The 19,870-nt window shown below is 38.3% G+C and overlaps 2 protein-coding genes and 1 non-coding gene across 4 annotated transcripts; all 3 read left to right on the forward strand.

Moving 5' to 3' along the window:
* Positions 1 to 7,446: 7,446 nt before the first annotated feature.
* On the forward strand, positions 7,447 to 11,644 carry LOC116032771. Of its 2 annotated transcripts, XR_004100789.1 has the most exons (3): positions 7,447 to 8,018; positions 9,832 to 9,927; positions 11,414 to 11,644. XR_004100789.1 is itself a non-coding variant. In XM_031275484.1 (2 exons), exons 1-2 carry the CDS (start codon positions 7,586 to 7,588, stop codon positions 9,855 to 9,857), a joined length of 459 nt encoding a protein of 152 aa, XP_031131344.1. In that variant the 5' UTR covers positions 7,471 to 7,585; the 3' UTR covers positions 9,858 to 10,088. The 2 variants fall into 2 exon arrangements, 1 of the variants encoding a protein (XP_031131344.1); XM_031275484.1 differs by lacking the exon at positions 11,414 to 11,644 and having other exon boundaries at positions 7,471 to 8,018; positions 9,832 to 10,088.
* On the forward strand, positions 8,319 to 8,398 carry LOC116033742. The gene has a single exon (XR_004100914.1). It is a non-coding gene; the product is annotated as a small nucleolar RNA SNORD34 (small nucleolar RNA).
* An 825-nt stretch (positions 11,645 to 12,469) lies between the features above and the next one.
* Positions 12,470 to 18,567, forward strand: LOC116032373. The gene is made up of 6 exons (XM_031274886.1): positions 12,470 to 13,280; positions 13,750 to 13,852; positions 14,046 to 14,101; positions 17,530 to 17,694; positions 18,017 to 18,130; positions 18,211 to 18,567. The coding sequence occupies exons 1-6, from the start codon at positions 12,603 to 12,605 to the stop codon at positions 18,301 to 18,303; spliced, it is 1,209 nt and encodes a 402-aa protein (XP_031130746.1). The 5' UTR covers positions 12,470 to 12,602; the 3' UTR covers positions 18,304 to 18,567.
* Positions 18,568 to 19,870: the final 1,303 nt, after the last annotated feature.

Below are 19,870 nucleotides of genomic sequence, written 5' to 3' on the forward strand. Positions count from 1 at the left end.
CACGCTTATCCTCCTCAAACCCGGGCACTTAGGGACGCCATTATCAAGATCTCCTTGGAATCCTACGAGTATCAGACTTTCCGACCCCAGGATCCTATGTCGCTGCCGGCCTTCAGGCTTCGGATTACAGTCAAGAGGAGAAGTATGTTCCAGAAAAGGCGGTCGTAACGGTTGCTGTTCCGTCCCGAGCAATGAAGGTGATGACATTTAGGCATTACTTTATGTGAGACTGGTTTTTCCTTAACCCGATCGTTTTTCTTTGCAGCGATGGTCCTAGATAAGGGTTTTGCCTCCGCCCCGACCGGTCCTAAGAATCCTCGACAGAAGGTTGCTCTGGGCGGCAAGAAGCCAGCTCCGCCCCCAACAGACGTAACGGGGACATCGGTCCCGACCGCAGTCCCTCTTGCGACCAACCAGGCCATGACGACCGAGCCTAATCTTCAAGTTACGCGTGCCCCTAGACGGAGGGGTAAGAAGAAGGCAGTCGACTCGGACGTCGAAGAAGTCATCCCACTGAAAAGGCAGAAGCGCTCGAGCCCCCCGGTGGGGATCAGACAACTAACCTGCTCGAGCATATCCGGACCATGATCCCCTCCTGGGAGACCATCCAAACTTTGGAGACTGATCAGGTCAGGGAGTAAATTGCTTAGGACATCCTCTGGGTAAGTTTTGGTACTTTCCATTTTATTTTTTTTTTGTTTTCAGCACATAAGGCGCTCGCAGATTTGCTAATCCCACACCTTTACGCTTGCAGGTGTCTCATATGACAATCGATCTTTTTTGTCGTGCTAAGGCAGCTGAAAACGTGGTGCGAAGGGAGATCCCTTGCTGAGAAGGAAGCCGAGAACAAGGAGCTGAAGGAGAAGGTGGAGGCGTTAGAAGGTCGGATCTCCACGGCCGACCGTGAGGTCGAGGCTGCCAAAAGGGAAGTCTCCGAGACCAACGAAAAGATGTCAGATTACACTAGTGACGGTAAGTATTGTTACCGGGATGTATTATTAATCTGAGTATAGTCAATAGTACAATAGTGTTGTCTAGTACATTTGCGTATGTCACTTCTACAATGTGATTCTCTTTTTATATTCTCGAGTGCAACGACTCTTTGCCAATGTACATATGCTTCCTCTTCAATGTGTACTAAGTGGCATCTGTAATGTGTACTAAGTGAGGAGTCGTTGGAGTGGCTCATCCTCTTTAATGTGTAACGGTGGCTATTTGACTTCCTCATACTCCCGTTCGTCTGCCTTGGGTCCTGCATATGGTTCCGGGTCGGGTACTTACCCAATTACCCTACCACCAGCCCCCCACTCCCTAGCTAGTGAGAGTGGCCTAGGTAGCTTGGGAGTAACAATTTGGTTCTGGGCAAAAAATCTTTTGCATAGGATCTTAGAAGGAAATCCCTTCGATTTGTGAAATATTACCTAATCTCAGAAGTAGTTGACATGATTTTCCTTCCTTTTATAGGCCTCTCTTTTGTGTATAAAACTCTCCCGGACTAGGTTGTTTCACTACTCCTTCAATCCAGCCCCAGTACTTTGACCTGGTACGTCTTTGTGTTTTTTTTTTTATGGCTTGCGCCTCGACACTGAGCCGAGGCCTTGCGCCGGTGATGATGATGATTATTTTTTTTTTTTTGTAGGATTCATGGATCCAAAGAAAACAGGCACTGAGATGAAGAGACGACGCTCAAGACGCCTGATGGAGCAGGCCCGACTGGAAATGCTGAGGAATAGGAAGGCGATGCTAGATGGTCATGAAGTTGGAGATACCGCTGAAGATCCGTTGGCAATTCTTTCTGGCGGAAAGGAAGAGATTATTGTCCCCTACGAACCAAAACAAGAGATTGTGTCTGACAAAGAGGAAGGGGTCGTCGTGCTCTACGAACCAAAACAAGAAATTGTTTCGGACGAAGAGGAAGGGGTCACTGTGTTCTCTGGATCCGGGCAGAATTTGGCTATGGTCCCTTCCGTTGAGGAAGAGCTTCCTCTAGCATCTGAAGATTCTACCCCAGTTTCTCCTTTTGCAAAAGTCTGAATGTAACCCCTAAATGTATTCCTCGTTAAAAATAAAGATATCAATTGTACGCTTCACAACGAATTTTGTCATGGGAAAAAATAGTATCTTTTGTTAAATTCTTTTTTTTTTTTTGCCGGAATATAATTAGGACGGACCATCAATAAATAATGTACGTCAATCTCCCAATTACCCGGAGTAGTAATCTGCATAACTTTGAAAATAACAACGTTAATAAGTTTTAGGCGGGATTTTATAAGGAATCCTTTTGATTTTGGGAATAATTTCCAATCTCCACCATAACTCTTATAATTCCCTTTCCTTTTGCAAACACCTTTTTTTTGTATAAAAATTCTTCCCACTCCTCTTTTATTTTTTACTGTCCTGCAATTCTGTCACCCCACTTCTCCGGTATGCTTTCTTCTCTTTTCTTTTTCTTTTTTTTTTTCAAACCCTAGCAAACAGAGGGATGGTGGGGCATCTCAGCCCCACCTTACCCCCTCACCACCGGCGCCTCAATTCTTTTTTTCTTTTTGCTGTTGCTTAGGGCTCCTTTGTTTTGCTGACAGGTTGGTTTTCGTGCTTACTAACCAAGTTAGTTTTTTAATTTCTTAATGGACGTAAATTCAATTTTTATTGATGAATCTTCTTCTAATGATGATGAATATTCACCTTATGATGGTGAGGACGATTCTTTTCATGATGACGAGGACAAACCCCCCCCCCCCCCCCCCAAAAAAATGTCCCCCTACTCCGTATGATGACCCATCTTCGCCTGAATCGACCACTCGTAAAAGGAAGAGGCACAAGACCTCATATTCCCCTCTAGATAGTTCCCTTATAGAGCTCATACGGCCTCAATTAAATCCTCAAGAGTTAGAGGATGTCCGAGTTCTTGTGTGTGAAAATGTTCGCCTTCTCATACCGGAGCATGATGCTACTATTATGGATCCCCTTGACTTATTCTTCGGAGTTCACCTCTTATCCGTGCAGCTAAGGCTTAGGTTTCCTCTCCACTGCTTTCTTATAGAATTCTTGAACTTCTATAAAATAGCCCCAGGCCAACTTGTTATGAACAGTCACCAAGCAATTGCGGGTTTCCTTGCCGTGTGTCGAGAGATGAAGGTGGAACCTACCTTGCGCCTTTTCCAAGCGTTATTTAGAGTTGCTAGGTCGTTCGGCGAGGGTAAAGGTTTTGTTGTTATTTCCTCCAGACCCCGTAAAAAACTTTTTGATGATCGCTCTACTTTTAACAAGGGTTGGAAATCAAAGTTTATTTTTGTCTCCCTAGGTAGTCCACCTCCTTTTGTTGTCAAGTGGGGATCCCAGGTTAGATGTCACCCACCTTTAGACAAGAGTTTCCATGTACATAGGGGGTAGATGAGCTCAGGAAAGGCAGTCCACTAAAGGTTGCTAAGTATGCCTCTGAGTGGGAGTTTGCAAAGTTGGGTTTTCCAAGGATTCGACCAGCTGCCCTTGATGCATCCGGTATCGTTTTATTGTTTGTGATACTTGACTATTTCCCTTAATTTGTTTATTCTAACCTTTGTTTCTGCAGGTGCTATGTCTTCGAGAGCGGACCGGTATTTGTCGCGGTTTGGACAAAATCCGCCATCCAAGAAGAGCAAGACGGATAAGAAAGGAAAGAAAAGTCAGGCACCAGCAACCGATGAAGGAACTCCTAATCTGAATTCCATGCCTGCGGGGTCTTCTGCCCTTTCTACCCAACCCCCCGAGCGAGGGGAAGCCTCTTCAGTTCAACACTCTCGCGCTCAAACTAACCTGATTCGACTTGGCATGGATGTGCTTCCTGGAGATTCTATAATAATAGGGAGTATCAATGTCGCTCAGTTTGCCTCACGTCTTATTCCTCCAGCAGATCTGGAACTCCTCGATGCTCAAGAAGTGATTGTGCTACAGGAGCGATACCTCAGACACATGCTAGAGGTTGGTCGCTTACTTTGACATTTTTTATACATCTACGTAAACACTTCCCGCTCTAACCCTTATGCTTGCAAGCTATGTTGGAAGGACAGATTTTGCACGCTCAATGCGAAGTGATAGGTGCGAAGTAATTATTATTGGTGATGTTGCGGCCACTGATGTTGTTGATGGCAATGCTGCTGACTCCGGGATGTCTCACCTTTTCGATCTTCCTCCAAACACCAGCTTTTCCCGTGCTTTCATGGAAGGCATATTCGTAGAAGACATCACCAGGGCAGAGGACACCTAGTTACTGCATAAACTTATTTCCGTTTGTTTTTGTTTTGAATATTATTATTTGCATTGTTTCCCACTTGTTTTTGAGATTATTATTTCGTGTTAAAGACTTCATAAAGTTTGCCACTTAATAGACTTTGCTTTGTTCCCCTTTTGTATTATTATTATTTTTTTTTTTTGCAATTTGCGCTGTAGAGGCGGTGCTGTACCACGTCTAGGCACAGGGCCGAGGCGTGGCCTCGACCTTAGTGCTGTGTCGAGGTGGTGTTATACATATATCTTTTTTTTGTGCCCCGGAGGGTTTGGGGCCAAGACGCGGCCTCGGCCACCAGTGGCCGAGGCGTGTGACTCTTGGGGCCGAGGTGGTGGCTGAGGCATGACCTCGGTGCTTAGGGCTAAGGCGCGGCCTTGGCCATTGGTGGCTGAGGTGCGTCCTTGGCGCTCGGGGTCGAGGCATGGCCTCGACGCTTGGGGTCGAGGTGTGGCCTCGGTCATTGGTTTTTTTTTTTATGTAGACTATCGCACATCCACAAGTGATGCAAAAATTATAACTTTATTAAAAATAATTTGGGCAGACTATGATTAATGTTACACTGAATAATCTTACTGATAGTACTTTGTTAAATGCTCTGAGTTCCATATCCTATCGATCAGTCTGCCCCCTACGGTCATCAGTTTATAAGTTCCTGGCAAATAACCTCTTCTATGATGTAAGGACCTTCCCATTTTTTTTTTGCGAACTTGCCCCCTTCTAAGGGTTGACTGGCTTCTCTCCTTTGCAGTACGTAGTCGCCTACTTGGAAGTATCGGGGTCAAACTTTTGCGTCGTGATAAGATTTTAACTATCGGTTGTAGTTCTCCATCCTACAGTATGCAACTTCCCTTTTTTCATCTATGAAATTGAGGTCCACCCCTCGTTGGATTTCATTTCGTCCTGGCTCATATTCCTCCACTCTCCTACTTGGTACCACCACTTCTATTGGAGCTCGAGCTTCGAACCCATAAGTGAGAGCGAATGGAGTTTCCCTAGTGGCTCGCCCTCCTTGGCGTTGTGCAGTAAGTCCAAAGAATACTATCAAGCTCTTCAACCCATGCTCCGCAGCTACCTCCAATTTCCTTTTTAAGCCATCAAGGATAGTTCTATTCGCATTCTCCACTTGACCATTGGCTTGAGGATATGACACCGCTACCCGACTATGCTTAATGCCCCATTCCGTCAAGAATTCTGAAAACTCCCTGGCTTCAAATTGGCGTCCGTTGTCAGTAATTATTTGAAGAGGGACGCAAAGCGGCACAATATACTTTTTTCCACGAATTTTTTGCACATTGCTGCCGTAATGCTGGCAAGAGGTTCGGCGTCCACCTACTTGGTGAAGTAGTCCACAACCACAATGATGTACTACCAGCTTCTAGAGCCCGTAGGAAGAACCCCGACCAAATATATTCCCCATCTTGAGAAGGGAATTGCCGTACTTACAGGAGTATAATTAGTTGCGGGCCGACCTGGTAGTGTTTGAAACTCTTGACACGTGGGACGTCGCCTGGCGTATTGCACGCAACCCTTCAATATTTTTTGTCAGAAGAAGCCTTGCAACATGATACGACGAGCTATGGTTTACGCTCCCTGGTGCGCGGTTATAATTAAAAATATTTAATATATATAATACAATAATTTTCCTAATCTACTTTATTAATTCCCTAAACTACTACACTTCATTCTCATCATTCTCACATTACTATTTGATTATTATTTCAAATTGTAAACATATATATATATAGGTCGGTAACTTTTGGGTGTTTGCCAAGACTGTGGCCATTGAAAATATTGGAGATGGGTGTTATCTATCATGAAATTCATCATTTTTGATAGTGAATATACTCTGAATGTACGGACCCGAACGGTTGGTCGGCGGGTCGGGTGTTATGCCCGATCCGACTGGCCACGCGTGATCCCTCTCCACTCTGTGGGTTCTAGGCCGACCGCGAGGGTCAGTAATGACCCTTTGATTGATGGATGGTTGTCCCGTCGGCGCCGCCACGTGTTAATACCCCTCGCCTTGATTAGAAGACAAACCGTTGCATGTCCGCCACGTGCTCTTCATGCCGAAGTGGCGGAAATCAACCTTTTACCTCTTATAATAAATAGAGCATTAATGAGGAGAGAGAGGGGCTGGGGGACGAATTCTCCACGAAGAGCTTAAAGAATGTTCGGACAGTAGGATGGCCCACTACCGACCGCTCAAGACTCTTCGCTCACGTTGTGTATTAATAACCCGCCTTTTTGACCTGAATTAATGAAAGAGATCATATTCGTACTTTAGCTTCGTATTTTACGTTATCAATTTTTAATTTTAAGTATTTTTAATTCCAAACTATTATGTAATTTTTATTTTTTATTTACCTTTGAAACATATTTATTCTGCAAATAAAAAATTAACTAAATCAGTTATGGGTAAAAGAACATTTTTAAATCAGGTCATTTAAAACAACTTTAAAATACAGTTTGATTCCAATTTTCTTTTCACATCTTAATCCTTTTTAAAATTATCTCCTTTTTCACATATTTATTTTAATAATAATATAATTACATAAATCATATCATGTATCAATTTTTTTAAAATAATTGTGAATAGCTAGAGTCATATATTATTGATACTTTTGCACTTATCTTATAATAAAAAAATGCTTACTTCTAATTATTATAATTATTTATAACTTAATTATTATTTAAATATATATTTAAAAAATAATATCCGTGCATCGCACGGCTAATATACTAATAAAGTATATATTAATAGTGTTTGGAATTTTTCATATTTTGAAAGTTTGTAAATATTATTAGATTAAAAAAAAAAAAGGAATCTACTTGGGTATAGTGTTTATGTATTATTTATATTTTGTTTAAATAGTTGAAGGGGATTGCTAAGCCAAACTCAAGTATGTATGTGTGTATTTTGGTAGTGAAAAGGACCTGTTACTTGAAAATCAAATTAGCTTAGTTGATTTGATGAATGAGCTTAGAGATAATGTGGACTGTGGAGGTACTAGGTAGGGTCTTTCTTGTGTGTGTATAAGGACAGGGACTATGACCCTTGATAGTAATTAATCTAAAGTAATTAAATATTATATAAAAAGAAAAATCTTAAGGATGAGTGGTCTTCTTTCTTTCTTTCTTTGGTTTGAGCCACCCTTCCCCACGGGCCACAGCTTTGGTTTCCCTCCTTTTTCTTCTTCTGGAGAAGAGGTCTTCTTTCTTTCTTCATACTACTCTTCTCTCTCTCTTTCGTCCAAAAATATATCTTCTGTTCTGTTCTTCAACCCATTTTCTTCTCCTCTAAACCTCCTCATAGCGATGGCGATTGCTCCATTTTTGCTAGAATCAAACCTCAAATGGGATCACCATTTACTGCAGCCACCAAGTCCAATTCGATTTCTTTACGGGGCCTCCTCCTTGTCACTCTCCTCCTCTACCGTTACCGTTAGGAGGCTTCATAGACCCTCTTCGAAATTCAATCTCAAATGCCTCTTCGCCAACTCTAAATCTTCCACCCAGGAGGATCACAATTCTGCTAAGTTTAAGCTTCTCAATAATAATAATTATAATGGTCACCCCTTTGAGTTTGTGGCAAGAGGTATTGTGAATGCCCTCAAGGCTTTGCGTAAGCCCGCAGTGGCCGCCCTGCTTGTCGGTCTGTTTTTAATGTACGATCCCAGCTCGGCGTTGGCCGCATCCGGCGGCAGAGTCGGCGGACGCTCTTTTTCCTCATCCTCATCCTCATCCGGGAGTTACTCCACCTTATATCTCTACTTTGCACTTTTATTGTTTGCCATCTTACCTCACAATTACTACTTAAAGTAATATGTTTGAATTTTGAATTACTATTTTTGTTATATAATGTTTAGATTTTTAATATGGATTATGTGACTATGTATTGTGTTTGGTAATATGTTTGAAATTTGGTAATTTTGAACCGAATCGAAATTGAATCGTTTTAAACCGAACCGAAATGGAACCAAACTCTAATGTTAAACCGAATGATTTAATTTTTTTTTAAAACGAAACTGAAGCCTGAAACGCTCACTCCTAGTGCCAATGATGAAAGTACATAAATGTGCCTACATCGTTTGATATTTTTATGAGAAATGTGTATGATCTGAGGCCATGCCTATTGCCTAATACATTGTAATATATATTCCAGTCGTAGTGACAATGTAGGTATGAAAAGACGAGTGATTGGAGCAACAAAAGTAAAATGTGTAAAGATAATGTAGAAGTGTAGAACTTAGCCACTTAGGCCTAATAGTGTTAAGAATAGTGTTCATATTAATAAGTGATATTAGTGATATACTTAGGTTTAATTGTTAAAAAGTGCTAGTGTGCTACAGTGAAAATATCTCTTCTTTTCAATTGTAGATTTGGCTGATTTGCAGTGATAACTATTAGAGAAAACAATGTTGTTTTCATATCAGACTGAAGTACAAGCAACTCTTTAACCCGTTTCTAAGATTGTTTGGAATATAAACCCATCTTTTACATAAAAGTAGAAGTGTAGAAGTACGTGTAAAAAATTGCAATTCACTTCTGAATATTCAAATGGGGTACTTAAGATCCCCTATAAGCGCCAAGGACCTTGTGGTCTAGTGATATCAAACTCTTCTTTTTATACGGGAGATGGTGGGTTCGAGCCTCGTTGGAGTCAATACTGACTCTTGTACTTCAATAGGTTGAGAAAGTAGAAGTATTCAAAAAAAAAATCCCCTATAAACTATTTCGTTGGAGTCAATACTGACTCTTGTACTTCAATACTTCAATAGGTTGAGAAAGTAGTAGTATTCAAAAAAAAAAAAAAATCCCCTATAAGCTATTGATAAATTCATCAAAATAGTAGGATATTCTAATTAGTTTTGTATTTGTAAATTATTGAAAACTTTTGAATTTTATTTCAAATTATTTGACATTATATTTTTCTTCCTATATGATATATGGCCTTTAATTTTTCTCTTACAGGCCTCTATATATATATATATATATATATATATATATATATATATATATATATATATATATATATATATATATATATTCATATATATCTATATATATATATATCTATATATATATATATCTATATATATATATATCTATATATATATATATCTATATATATATATATCTATATATATATATATCTATATATATATATATCTATATATATATATATCTATATATATATATATCTATATATATATATATCTATATATATATATATCTATATATATATATATCTATATATATATATATCTATATATATATATATCTATATATATATATATCTATATATATATATATCTATATATATATATATCTATATATATATATATCTATATATATATATATCTATATATATATATATCTATATATATATATATATATATATATATATATATATATATATATATATATATATATATATATATATATATATTATTTTGGTACATCAAATTATTCACCCCTACAAAGTATACATGAGTGTAATAGGCTAATAGGTACTATCAGTATTTACATGTACAATAATTATGTGTGTTTTCTGTTTTCAGGTGAGGCTTGGGGAACCTGGATTTAAGGAACGATATTATTCTGAGAAATTTGGTTTGTCAAGTCCAATGGAAATTAATGAAGTTAGGCAAGATGTTGTAAGTGCACTACTTGTATACAGTTTTGTGTCGTTTTTTGGTAATATTTTATTATCATTATCAGACTTCAATAGATATGCTCCTTAATTAACAGTTAGGAGGAACACTCTTCACTTTCTAGGCTGAGTATTCATATAAGGCTATTGGCATATGGTTGATTACATGTGTATCCTAGCTGCAATTGACAATTTGACACTTTCAGGACCTGTCTGTCTGTATGTGTAGCATGGTTGAAAAAATCGCTAGGCGCTCGAGGAACGCCTAGCGCCTAGGACGCCTAGCCGGGGATTAATCGGCGCCTAGGCGCCCGTGTATTTTTTTATTTTATTTTTTATTTTTAAAAATTTATTTAAGTATTTTTAATTTTTTAAAGACTAATAATTATAAATTATATAATACTTTAATAGTAAATACTAAAATATTAAATATTAACCTAAAAAATATCTAAAGTTTGTACAATTTAAGATTATTTCGCTCAAAATGATGTTGTTTTGAGTGAAATAACCCATTAAAAAAAAAGAACAATAGTTAATCGACCGACTAGAAGGCCTAGCGTATCACATTAAATGGTGGTCTAGTCGACGCCTAGGCGGTCAACGCCTAAGCGGCCTAGGCGGTGCTTTGGCGGCCTAGGCGGAGCTTAGGCGGTCGCCTAATCGGCCAGCCGCCTAGACCACCATTTAATGTGATACGCTAGGCGGTCGACCAGCGCCTAACACCTAGGCGGGGATTAATCGGCGCCTAGGCGGGATTTTTGCAACACTGATGTGTAGTATTCATAATATATTGCTCCTCTCCTACTGCCATAAAAAGATTCCTAATCATTCCTTTGGTCTATACTACATTACTACTACTGATGCACGATATTATACAATAGATCAAGTGACATAACTTTAGCATGGGAGTTTGATTGTTTGTTATCATTGCTGATATGAACATACTCTCTTTTATACTGCTTAGGCAGTCCAAGGGGTTATTAAATGAATATGTTTTTGATTGGATGTATTTGTCTGTGCATCTATGTATGTAGGAAAGTTACATCTTAGTGTATTACTCTTCAATTACTTAAGCTTCTGTTTATGAAGCTGCTTGTATTTCTGAGACAAATCTATGGTTGACTTCTTTTGCTTTAGCTTATAACACTTAGTTGCATTTTGATTAACCCTTCTGATTTTGTAAGATACTGTATATATTAAATTATTAAGGTAGGATTGATTTGTACTGACTGTATGAAAGAAAAATTGGATCGAGGTTAAATTCCAATGTTCTCCAGTTGATTTGAGTGGTTGCTGATTGAAATGTTTATTGTTTTTGTGAAAGAGAGAGAGCAAGTGGGGTTGGGGGAGAGGGGTGTCTTATATTGGGGCATCCCCAGATATAGTGGACATTGAAAATGAGATGAGGCACAAAAAGTGCATTTTTCACTTATGCGTAAATTGTTTGCTTAGTGTATGAACTTGAAAACAGCCTTACTTTTTTGCTACAGATTTTGAGGCACATTGATGTAAAACCCTTCCCTGCATTATGGCATGAAGATCATGGTTACAGGGATTTTGGGCCATTTTTCCACTTAGTTCATTAACTCCAAACGAGCCTATCAACTATTCCCAGTATAAAAGCTAACCCCATGTAGCAAGAGGGAGACACACAAACATTCTTGTACTAAACCCTTGTACTTCACTTATATCAAATATACACCGTAACAATATTTATCGTCAGAACCTATGACCATCATTCGAAATGGTAATCGGGATACAATCACACTACATGGTAGTTGGCAAAAATAAAGTATATATTAATAGTGTTTGAATTTTTTCATATTTTGAAAGTTTTGAAAATATTACTAGATTTTTTAAAAAGAAAAAAAAAAAGAATGTACGCAGAAAAATTATAGGCCCTGCTTGGTAAATAATCAGTCTATCAGTCAATTTTGGCTTATTTGACTACTATTAGTTGTTTGATTTTGTTCAAAAATCAATATAAGTGTTTCGTTAATAAGCTTTTTGTAATTCCAAAATACTAAAATTCAAAAGGCTATTCAAAGCAGCCTTTTCAATTAACTTTTTGAGAAAAGAAATTATACCAAACAGCTATGCGCTAATTTACCAAACACCTTTCTACAATCAGCTAATGTTATCAATTAATCATACATTCTAATCCAATCAGTTAACAACCATTTACCAAATAGGGACATAGTGTTTATGTTTTACGTAGTATTTATATTTTGTTTAAATAGTTGAAGGGGATTGCTAAGCCAAACTCAAGTATGTATGTGTGTATTTTGGACTTTGGTAGTGAGAAGGACCTGTTACTTGAAAATCAAATTAGCTTAGTTGATTTGATGAATGAGCTTAGAGATAATGTGGAGGTACTAGGTAGGGTCTTTCTTGGAAGGGGCTATGACCCTTCATAGGAATTAATCTAAGCATAAGTAATTAAGTATTATTAAAAAAAAAAAAAAAAATCTAAAGGATGAGGTTCAAATCTACCCACACGTTCGGCTCCAATTTGGTTTGAGCCACCCACCCCCACAGGCCACAGCTTTGGTTTCCCTCCTACTGGTTCTGGAGAAGAGTGGTCTTCTTTCTTTCTTTATACTACTCGTCCAAAAATATCTCTTCTGTTCTGTTCTGTTCTTCAACCCATTTTCTTCTCCTCTAAACCTCCTCATAGCGATGGCGATTGCTCCATTTTTGCTAGAATCAAACCTCAAATGGAACCACCATTTACTGCAGCCACCAAGTCCAATTCGATTTCTTTACGGGGTCCCCTCCTTGTCACTCTCCTCCTCTACCGTTACCGTTAGGAGGCTTCATAGACCCTCTTCGAAATTCAATCTCAAATGCCTCTTCGCCAACTCTAAATCTTCCACCCAGGAGGATCACAATTCTGCTAAGCTTAAGCTTCTCAATAATAATAATAATAATGGTGACCCGTTTGAGGTTGTGGCAAGAGGTATTGTGAATGCCCTCAAGGCTTTGCGTAAGCCCGCGGTGGCCGCCCTGCTTGTCGGTCTGTTTTTAATGTACGATCCCAACTCGGCGTTGGCCGCATCCGGCGGCAGAGTCGGCGGACGCTCTTTTTCCTCATCCTCCTCATCCTCATCCAGGAGTTACTCCACCCGGATTGCGGGCCCCAGCTTTTCGTATTCCGTGCCCTACTATGCCCCCTCCCCTTTTGGATTTGGAGGAGGAGGTGGGGTTTACGTAGGTCCTGCTGTTGGGGTTGGTTCCAGTTTCTTTCTCATAATGATGAGCTTCGCTGCTTTCATTCTCGTCTCTGGCTTCCTATCCGACAGGTCTGAGGGCAGTGTGCTCACAGCTACTGACAAAACAACTGTCCTTAAGCTGCAGGTATAATCAAATACTCTATTTCTTTTCTACATCCAATGGATGCTGTTAATACTTTTAACTTTTTGCATTTATTTGTATTGAATTGCCTTGTCTTCAATTCCATGGTTGCTCACAACACAAGAAGAAGAAGAAGAAGAAGAAGAAGAAAGGGGACATTTCTACTTCTTGTTGCATCTCTGCCGGGACATTTCTCTCTTAAAATGCCAGAGTAGAATCATCTGAAAAAGCAAACAATTTTACCATAATATATACAAAAATATTGCCTTCATGCCTATAATTTATAATGTGCTTGCTAAGGACTAATAAACATTTGTGTTTTTATTGAAATGACAAATAAAGAAAATGCTATAGGTCTAACCTGCTCTAATGTGGAGTTGTGGGCTGCATTTTCATTGCACATTTCTCCAATCGCTCCTTCACAAATATTGACACATTTTCTTACAATGCTTTTGTTCATTATTTTCTTCAGGTTGGCTTATTGGGCTTGGGTAGATCACTTCAGAGGGACTTGAACCGGATTGCACAAGTAGCTGATACATCCACACCAGAGGGATTAAGCTATGTATTGACAGGTAATTGTATTCATTGACCATTTCAAGTTTGTTTTCGGTTCCTTAGTTGTTCCCTGTTCCCTGTACAAAATACTGTTTTCCTTCCTAGTTTTATTCTTGACCTGTTTTGGCTATATATTCATTTTGGTATAACTTTGTATTCAGTAGTGTGTGGCATAACTAATTACTTGCACTTTTTTCATTCTGGCTGCAGAGACAACTTTAGCCTTGCTTCGCCATCCTGATTATTGCATCTCAGCTTATTCATCTGTAAGTCGTGGCACTACTTCCTTTTCGCCCCTCATCTCTTTTGCCTGATTGTGATGTGTGATTTAGGTTTATAAAGTGTTATTGTTGTGAAATGTGAACAGAGCAAGTAACTTCTTTTCACTTTTTTTTTTTTTTGGACAAGTGACTTCCTTGTTTCATCTTGGACTATCAGTCTATCACTTAATATCTAGGGTATCATGAGGTCTGGTGATTTTCTAATGTATTTCTCATACTTCTATAGTGAAATAAAATTGGAAGAATATGCAAGAGAACAAGTTTTTATTCTACTTCTTAAGGGTTATCATATGGTTTCCAGTAAAGATTTGATGGGATTAGATAGGATCTGATTAGCAATCCTATGTTTGGTGTAAAATAAACAGTGATGGGATTGAGAACTTGACTCACAAAATGGGGCATTAGAGGTGGACTAAGAATAAAAATACTTACTCTGTTTAAAATAACAAAATGACCCAGGTCTAAATACCCAGGGTTTGTATCCCACCATTCCTTAGGTCTGATTATTCATGGCTAGTGATGGAAGTGGTAGTGGGGGTGTGATTGTGTGTGAGAGGGTATCTTCACACCAGCTATCGTTCTTGAAGGACTGGCGATAAGAGTTGAATGGCTTGTTTCTCAAGCACAAGGTACTAGCCCTACTATGGGAAATCTACCCCAAGCAAAGAGTTTGAAGAGTGCAATAATGAATGCAATAAAGAAAGAAATAGGATAACACAATAAAAGAAAGGCGGAGGGGAATAGGAAATCCAACTAGGATTAAGAACCGTGATCGAATCGGGAATAATGGAGAGATTTAATTGATTAGATGAAGGATGTCATATGAACTAAAAGGAAGCATTTCTCAAGGTCATTCTACACCCTTAGAGCACTTAAAGGACATTCTCATGCTTCATAAATGGCTAAGGGGCATTTTATCAAACACTTGGTGTCCTAGACATCCCATGCTTTCCTTTTCTCAAAGGCCAAGCATGGTTGATCAATCCCTCGAGCCTAGATTAGGTTCACTTCCTAATCGGGACCCAATCATGTTGATTAACATCATCACACATCAAGTCTCATCCCCCTTAGTCAACCAATTCAAGACCACAATTCCTAAAACCCTAATCTACATCCCTATCACCCTCCAAAAGGAATCTACTCACACATCATAGAGGATGAAATAACAGGGCTTTCAATAATGAAAGCACAATGCATCATAAACACAAGATAATAAAGCACTATAATCAAAGTAAAAGACAAAATTGCAAGAAATGTAAATGGAGGGAAGCTTATCTATTGAATTGGAAATTCTTCAATCCTTTGATCCAAATATGCAATTGAAAGTAAATCTTGTAATTGTAAAATGAAATTGACAAGTATTAAATGCTAAAAGTGTTTTAAGAGGTCTAAAGCTAGTGCTAGTCTAAGGAAAACCTAGAAAAAGTAAAAACTCCTTTGAAAATTCTAACTTCTCCCTTTTATAGGTTCCAGATTCCCCTGTGTTACGAGGCTCGTTACGTGCTTAACGTGCCTTGTAATAGCAGGAACAAGATTCTGATGTTGGTTGTTACGCAACCCATTACGAGCGTAACACCGCTCGTAATGGCAAAGATGGGTTTCTGGTGCTCTCCACTACAAGGCCTATTATGTGTGTAGCTCCTTTTGTAGTAGCTGAACTGGCTTTCTAATGCTCCTTGCTACGACCCTCGTTACGAGCATAATAGAGTTTGTAATAGCAGAACTGGGCTTCTGATCATGGGCATTACGAGCCTTGTTATGTGCGTAATAAAGCTCGTAATAGCAGACTTTTGCTTCCTTTCCATTTTCGCTCCATTTTGTCCATTTTACCCTTGTTTTAGCTCTATTTACCTACAAAACATTTAAAAAAAAAAAAAAAAAGTCTCAAAGTTAGTTAGTCCTTTGTCACAATTTATCACAATTCAAGGCATTTTGCACACAATAAGAACAAATCCAACCCCAAATTTGCCACAAAATGCCCCTATAAAGTAGTGGAATTTGGCACTCATCGTCATCAGCCAGCCAGGACAAAGATGGCCCAAAATTATATTTTCAAACTTCAGAACTGTTTCTTTATTTTTATTATTATTATTTATTTATTTATTTATTTTGGGGGTGGGGGGCGGATGTTCTGCTATTGGTGGGGGTGTGATCATTTTTCTCTTTTTCTTTTGTTGGGGCTGGAAGAAATAAAAATTGTAAGGCACCAAAACTCAAAATAGATACTACAGTGTCAAGTATGGTCTTTAACTACGTGCACACACATAATACAGATGCATGCAAACATGCACACACATGACAGAACACATGCTCATGCCTACACCTTGCACAGGCAAACACACACATGTGCATGGACACACCCAACATTTGCACATGCATGCATGCACAAAGCCAGTTTGATAAAAATTTCCATGAAGCTGTTCAGTACTCCAAGCATATTAAATGTAATTCTCCATGTCGTGGGCAGTTGAAACTAAACCCAGATGGTTAGTGTTAGAGAGTAAAGAGAATACTTTATGAATATCCTGTGCATTCTTCACAAAAGAGAATATACAACCCAGCCCTATAGAGTTTGTAGGAGGACAAACTCTGAAATTGAGGACATAATGTCTTTAACAATGGAAGGGAAGGATGGCCTAAACGACAATGAGCATCAAACAGGGTGACAACACTAGAACAAGCCACAAATTTCAGCCTCGTGGTGTCAAGAATATAGAGACCCCCAGACATGTGCCCCTTCCCAATAACCCTCTTTAGTGGATGCTCTCATAAAGCTAGTGCAGGTGGATTGATTAGAGATCACGATTCTGTTGGTGTAAATATTAGCAGAACAGAGAGTGACTCAGCTGAGTTATGGGGGCTTGTTAGGGGATCTGTTTATCCAAAGAAAGACAAATCTCCAATATTGATGTAGAAATTGATGCAATAGCTCTCATAAGAGCAATTAAAAATGACAGCACCGATAGAGTTGGTGAACCTTCTTAAAGAAGCCTGACATTCAACATACTTTCTGGGAAGGGAACGGATGTGTAGATCATTTAGCTTCCCTGGGACATAAGGCAAACAAAAGAAGTACCATCCTTGAAGATCAGTGGTTCAAAATTGAACAACATTACACTCTTTTTTTGTAAGCCATCTAATTCCTTATTGACATTGTTAAAACATATTTTATTAATGGTCTGTGAAATAATGAAAAAAGTACATAGCTCCAAAATTCTAGGTTTGGGTTCAATAAGGCCCTGTTAGCTTGGCTATCACTGTTTTGTTCTTCCCTTTTTTGTGTTATATTGTTGAAATTTTAGTGGTTGCACTTAAATTTTCACAACTCATCTTTTAAAAACAATGCATTAGGAACCCCTCTCTCCCCTTTTTGAGTGTATTAAACCTTATACTTTATTCTACCTTGTATACAGGTTGATGTTAAAAAGAGCATGGAAGAAGGTGAGAAACGGTTCAATCAGCTCTCAATTGAGGAGCGTGGTAAATTTGATGAAGAAACACTTGTCAATGTGAATAACATTAAAAGGCAAAGTTCAATGAGCCAGAGAGCAAATGCATTCAGCAATGAATATATTGTGGTAAGGATTAAAATTCTTAATATACTTTTTAATTGCAGAGAAGGCTTACTAGAGGGAAAATAAAATAAAGTGGGTAAATAGGCCTCTAAAATTAAGCAATCAGTAAGATTGAAGAGGAATCTTAAGGATTGCACTGCTGCTGCACCTTCCCATTAAGATACAAAAAGAAAAGCATCATATCTGCTTTGGCTTCAGGCATCCAGCCCCGTTGTATGATCTATTTTTACCTCAACCACTATGCTGCATAATCCTGTTTTTGTTGCTATGCAATTCTCCTGTTCTCAATATCAATTTGGTCTTACTATTTTTATATATTGTTCAGGTAACTATCTTGGTGGCTGCTGAAGGTGCTTATAAGCTGCCTACCATTAATGGCAGTGGAGATTTGAAGGAAGCATTGCAAAATGTTGCCTCTATTCCCTCAAGTAGAACACTGGTAAGCAAAGTAAAAGACATTGAGAACTGATGGCTGGCCTATTTCCTCATTTTGTGACTAACCAACCTCGATCTTTGCAGGCAGTTGAGGTGTTATGGACTCCACAAAATGAAAATGACACATTATCAGAGCGACAACTTCTGGAAGATTACCCGCTGTTGCGGCCTCTGTGACACACCGTACCACACCTATACAGCTACAACTTGTTTCCAATTTGCTCACGATATAGTTGCTTGAAGCAAAGCATAGCATAACATCACATCTTTTTGATATCGCAATCACAGTAGATAGATAGATAGATAGATAGATACAATTTGTACATTACAAAATTTCTGTGGTACAACTTACAAGAATCAGCACGTGAGATTCTGTTCATGGAAATGTACGTGTATATAAATGCCTGCCCACCTCTTTCACTAATCACTATAATTATCACATCTCTCTTAATTTCCCTGCTACCAAAACATGTGTAAATAATATCATGCACTCAGGCAAGCTATTGATTACAGAAATTGGCGTGCATGCTTATTATTTTGGATATGTTCTTTAAAATTACGGAGTATTTTATTAAACCACCTTGTGACTTTTGAAAAGTTAATTCAATGTAAATCTGGGAAATAAATTTCAGATTTATTGTCAAAGACCTTGTGGTCTAGTGGCATCCGGTGCCCCGGTTTACACTCCCACATGGATAATGGGAAGTAGCTATGAACAGATACTGCATTATAATCGAGTCAGTAATACTCAAAAAAATTTCAGATTTATTAATGAAACAAAGCAAACCTTATTGAGGTTTATTAACTCTGACTCAAGATATTCAGGTTTATTATATATATATATATATATATATAGGGAAGAGTTCATGTGCGGGGAAGGGTTCCTGTGCGATTACGCATCTTAAGCATTATAATGGCGCACCATAAGTACATAAATCACGTACCTTAAGAACACAAACAAAGCACCTTAAAAACACAAACCACGGGCGCCTAAAGATTTAGACCGACGCACCTAAGATTTTAAAATGTTGCACCTTAAGTTTCAACAACTCACGCACCTTAAGCATACATATCAGTATATCACGCGCCTTAAAAAGAAAACAACGCACTTTAAGAAGGAAAATCACACACCTTAAGCTTTAGGTTCACTCACCTTAAGTTTCAACAATCACGCACCTTAAGCATACAAACCACGCACCTTAAGAAGAAAATTCCGCAACTACAGCAACCGCACGGGAGACACCCTACTACACAGAAACTGAATTCTATATATATATATATATACATATATATATATATATATATATATATATATATATATACACACACACACACACACATTAGAGATCAAATGCGAAGCAGCTCTCAGATAAAAAAAATGTAGTAAAATCTCAACCATTGATCTAGCCAAAATCAACCGTGCATAATGATGAAAAAAATTTTAAAAAAAAATATGCGGTGGCATTATGTATCTTTCAAATGGTTAGAAGAGATCGAAATATGAGGATATGATTATACGAGATCCTACAATATAATAATGCATATATACTAAGCAAAAAGGTAAGAATGCATAAAGGATGGCCGCATCAAGCTAGATTAATGTTATTGTGATTATGGTAAGATAAGAAGGGCTCTAAAGACATGATGAATCAAAGTTATTCAGAATAATTTAAAAGATTATTTACAAGAATGCTTGAATTGAAATTCACCGAGAGGATGTAGGATTCTTTCTTCTTCTCTTTTT

The sequence above is a fragment of the Ipomoea triloba genome, chromosome 10 (genome assembly GCF_003576645.1).
Source record: "Ipomoea triloba cultivar NCNSP0323 chromosome 10, ASM357664v1".
Taxonomy (NCBI): Eukaryota; Viridiplantae; Streptophyta; class Magnoliopsida; order Solanales; family Convolvulaceae; genus Ipomoea; species Ipomoea triloba.

What these genes read in the sequence shown, in the direction of transcription:
- LOC116032373 (XM_031274886.1), top strand. Translation starts at nt 12,603, where the DNA reads ATGGCGATTGCTCCATTTTTGCTAGAATCAAACCTCAAATGGAACCAC. An exon ending in ATTAAGCTATGTATTGACAG is followed by an intron (nt 13,853 to 14,045) that starts GTAATTGTATTC and finishes TTCTGGCTGCAG; the next exon opens with AGACAACTTTAGCCTTGCTT. An exon ending in GCATCTCAGCTTATTCATCT is followed by an intron (nt 14,102 to 17,529) that starts GTAAGTCGTGGC and finishes CCTTGTATACAG; the next exon opens with GTTGATGTTAAAAAGAGCAT.
- LOC116032771 (XM_031275484.1), top strand. Translation starts at nt 7,586, where the DNA reads ATGGCGATTGCTCCATTTTTGCTAGAATCAAACCTCAAATGGGATCAC. An exon ending in ATCCTCATCCTCATCCGGGA is followed by an intron (nt 8,019 to 9,831) that starts GTTACTCCACCT and finishes TTCTGTTTTCAG; the next exon opens with GTGAGGCTTGGGGAACCTGG.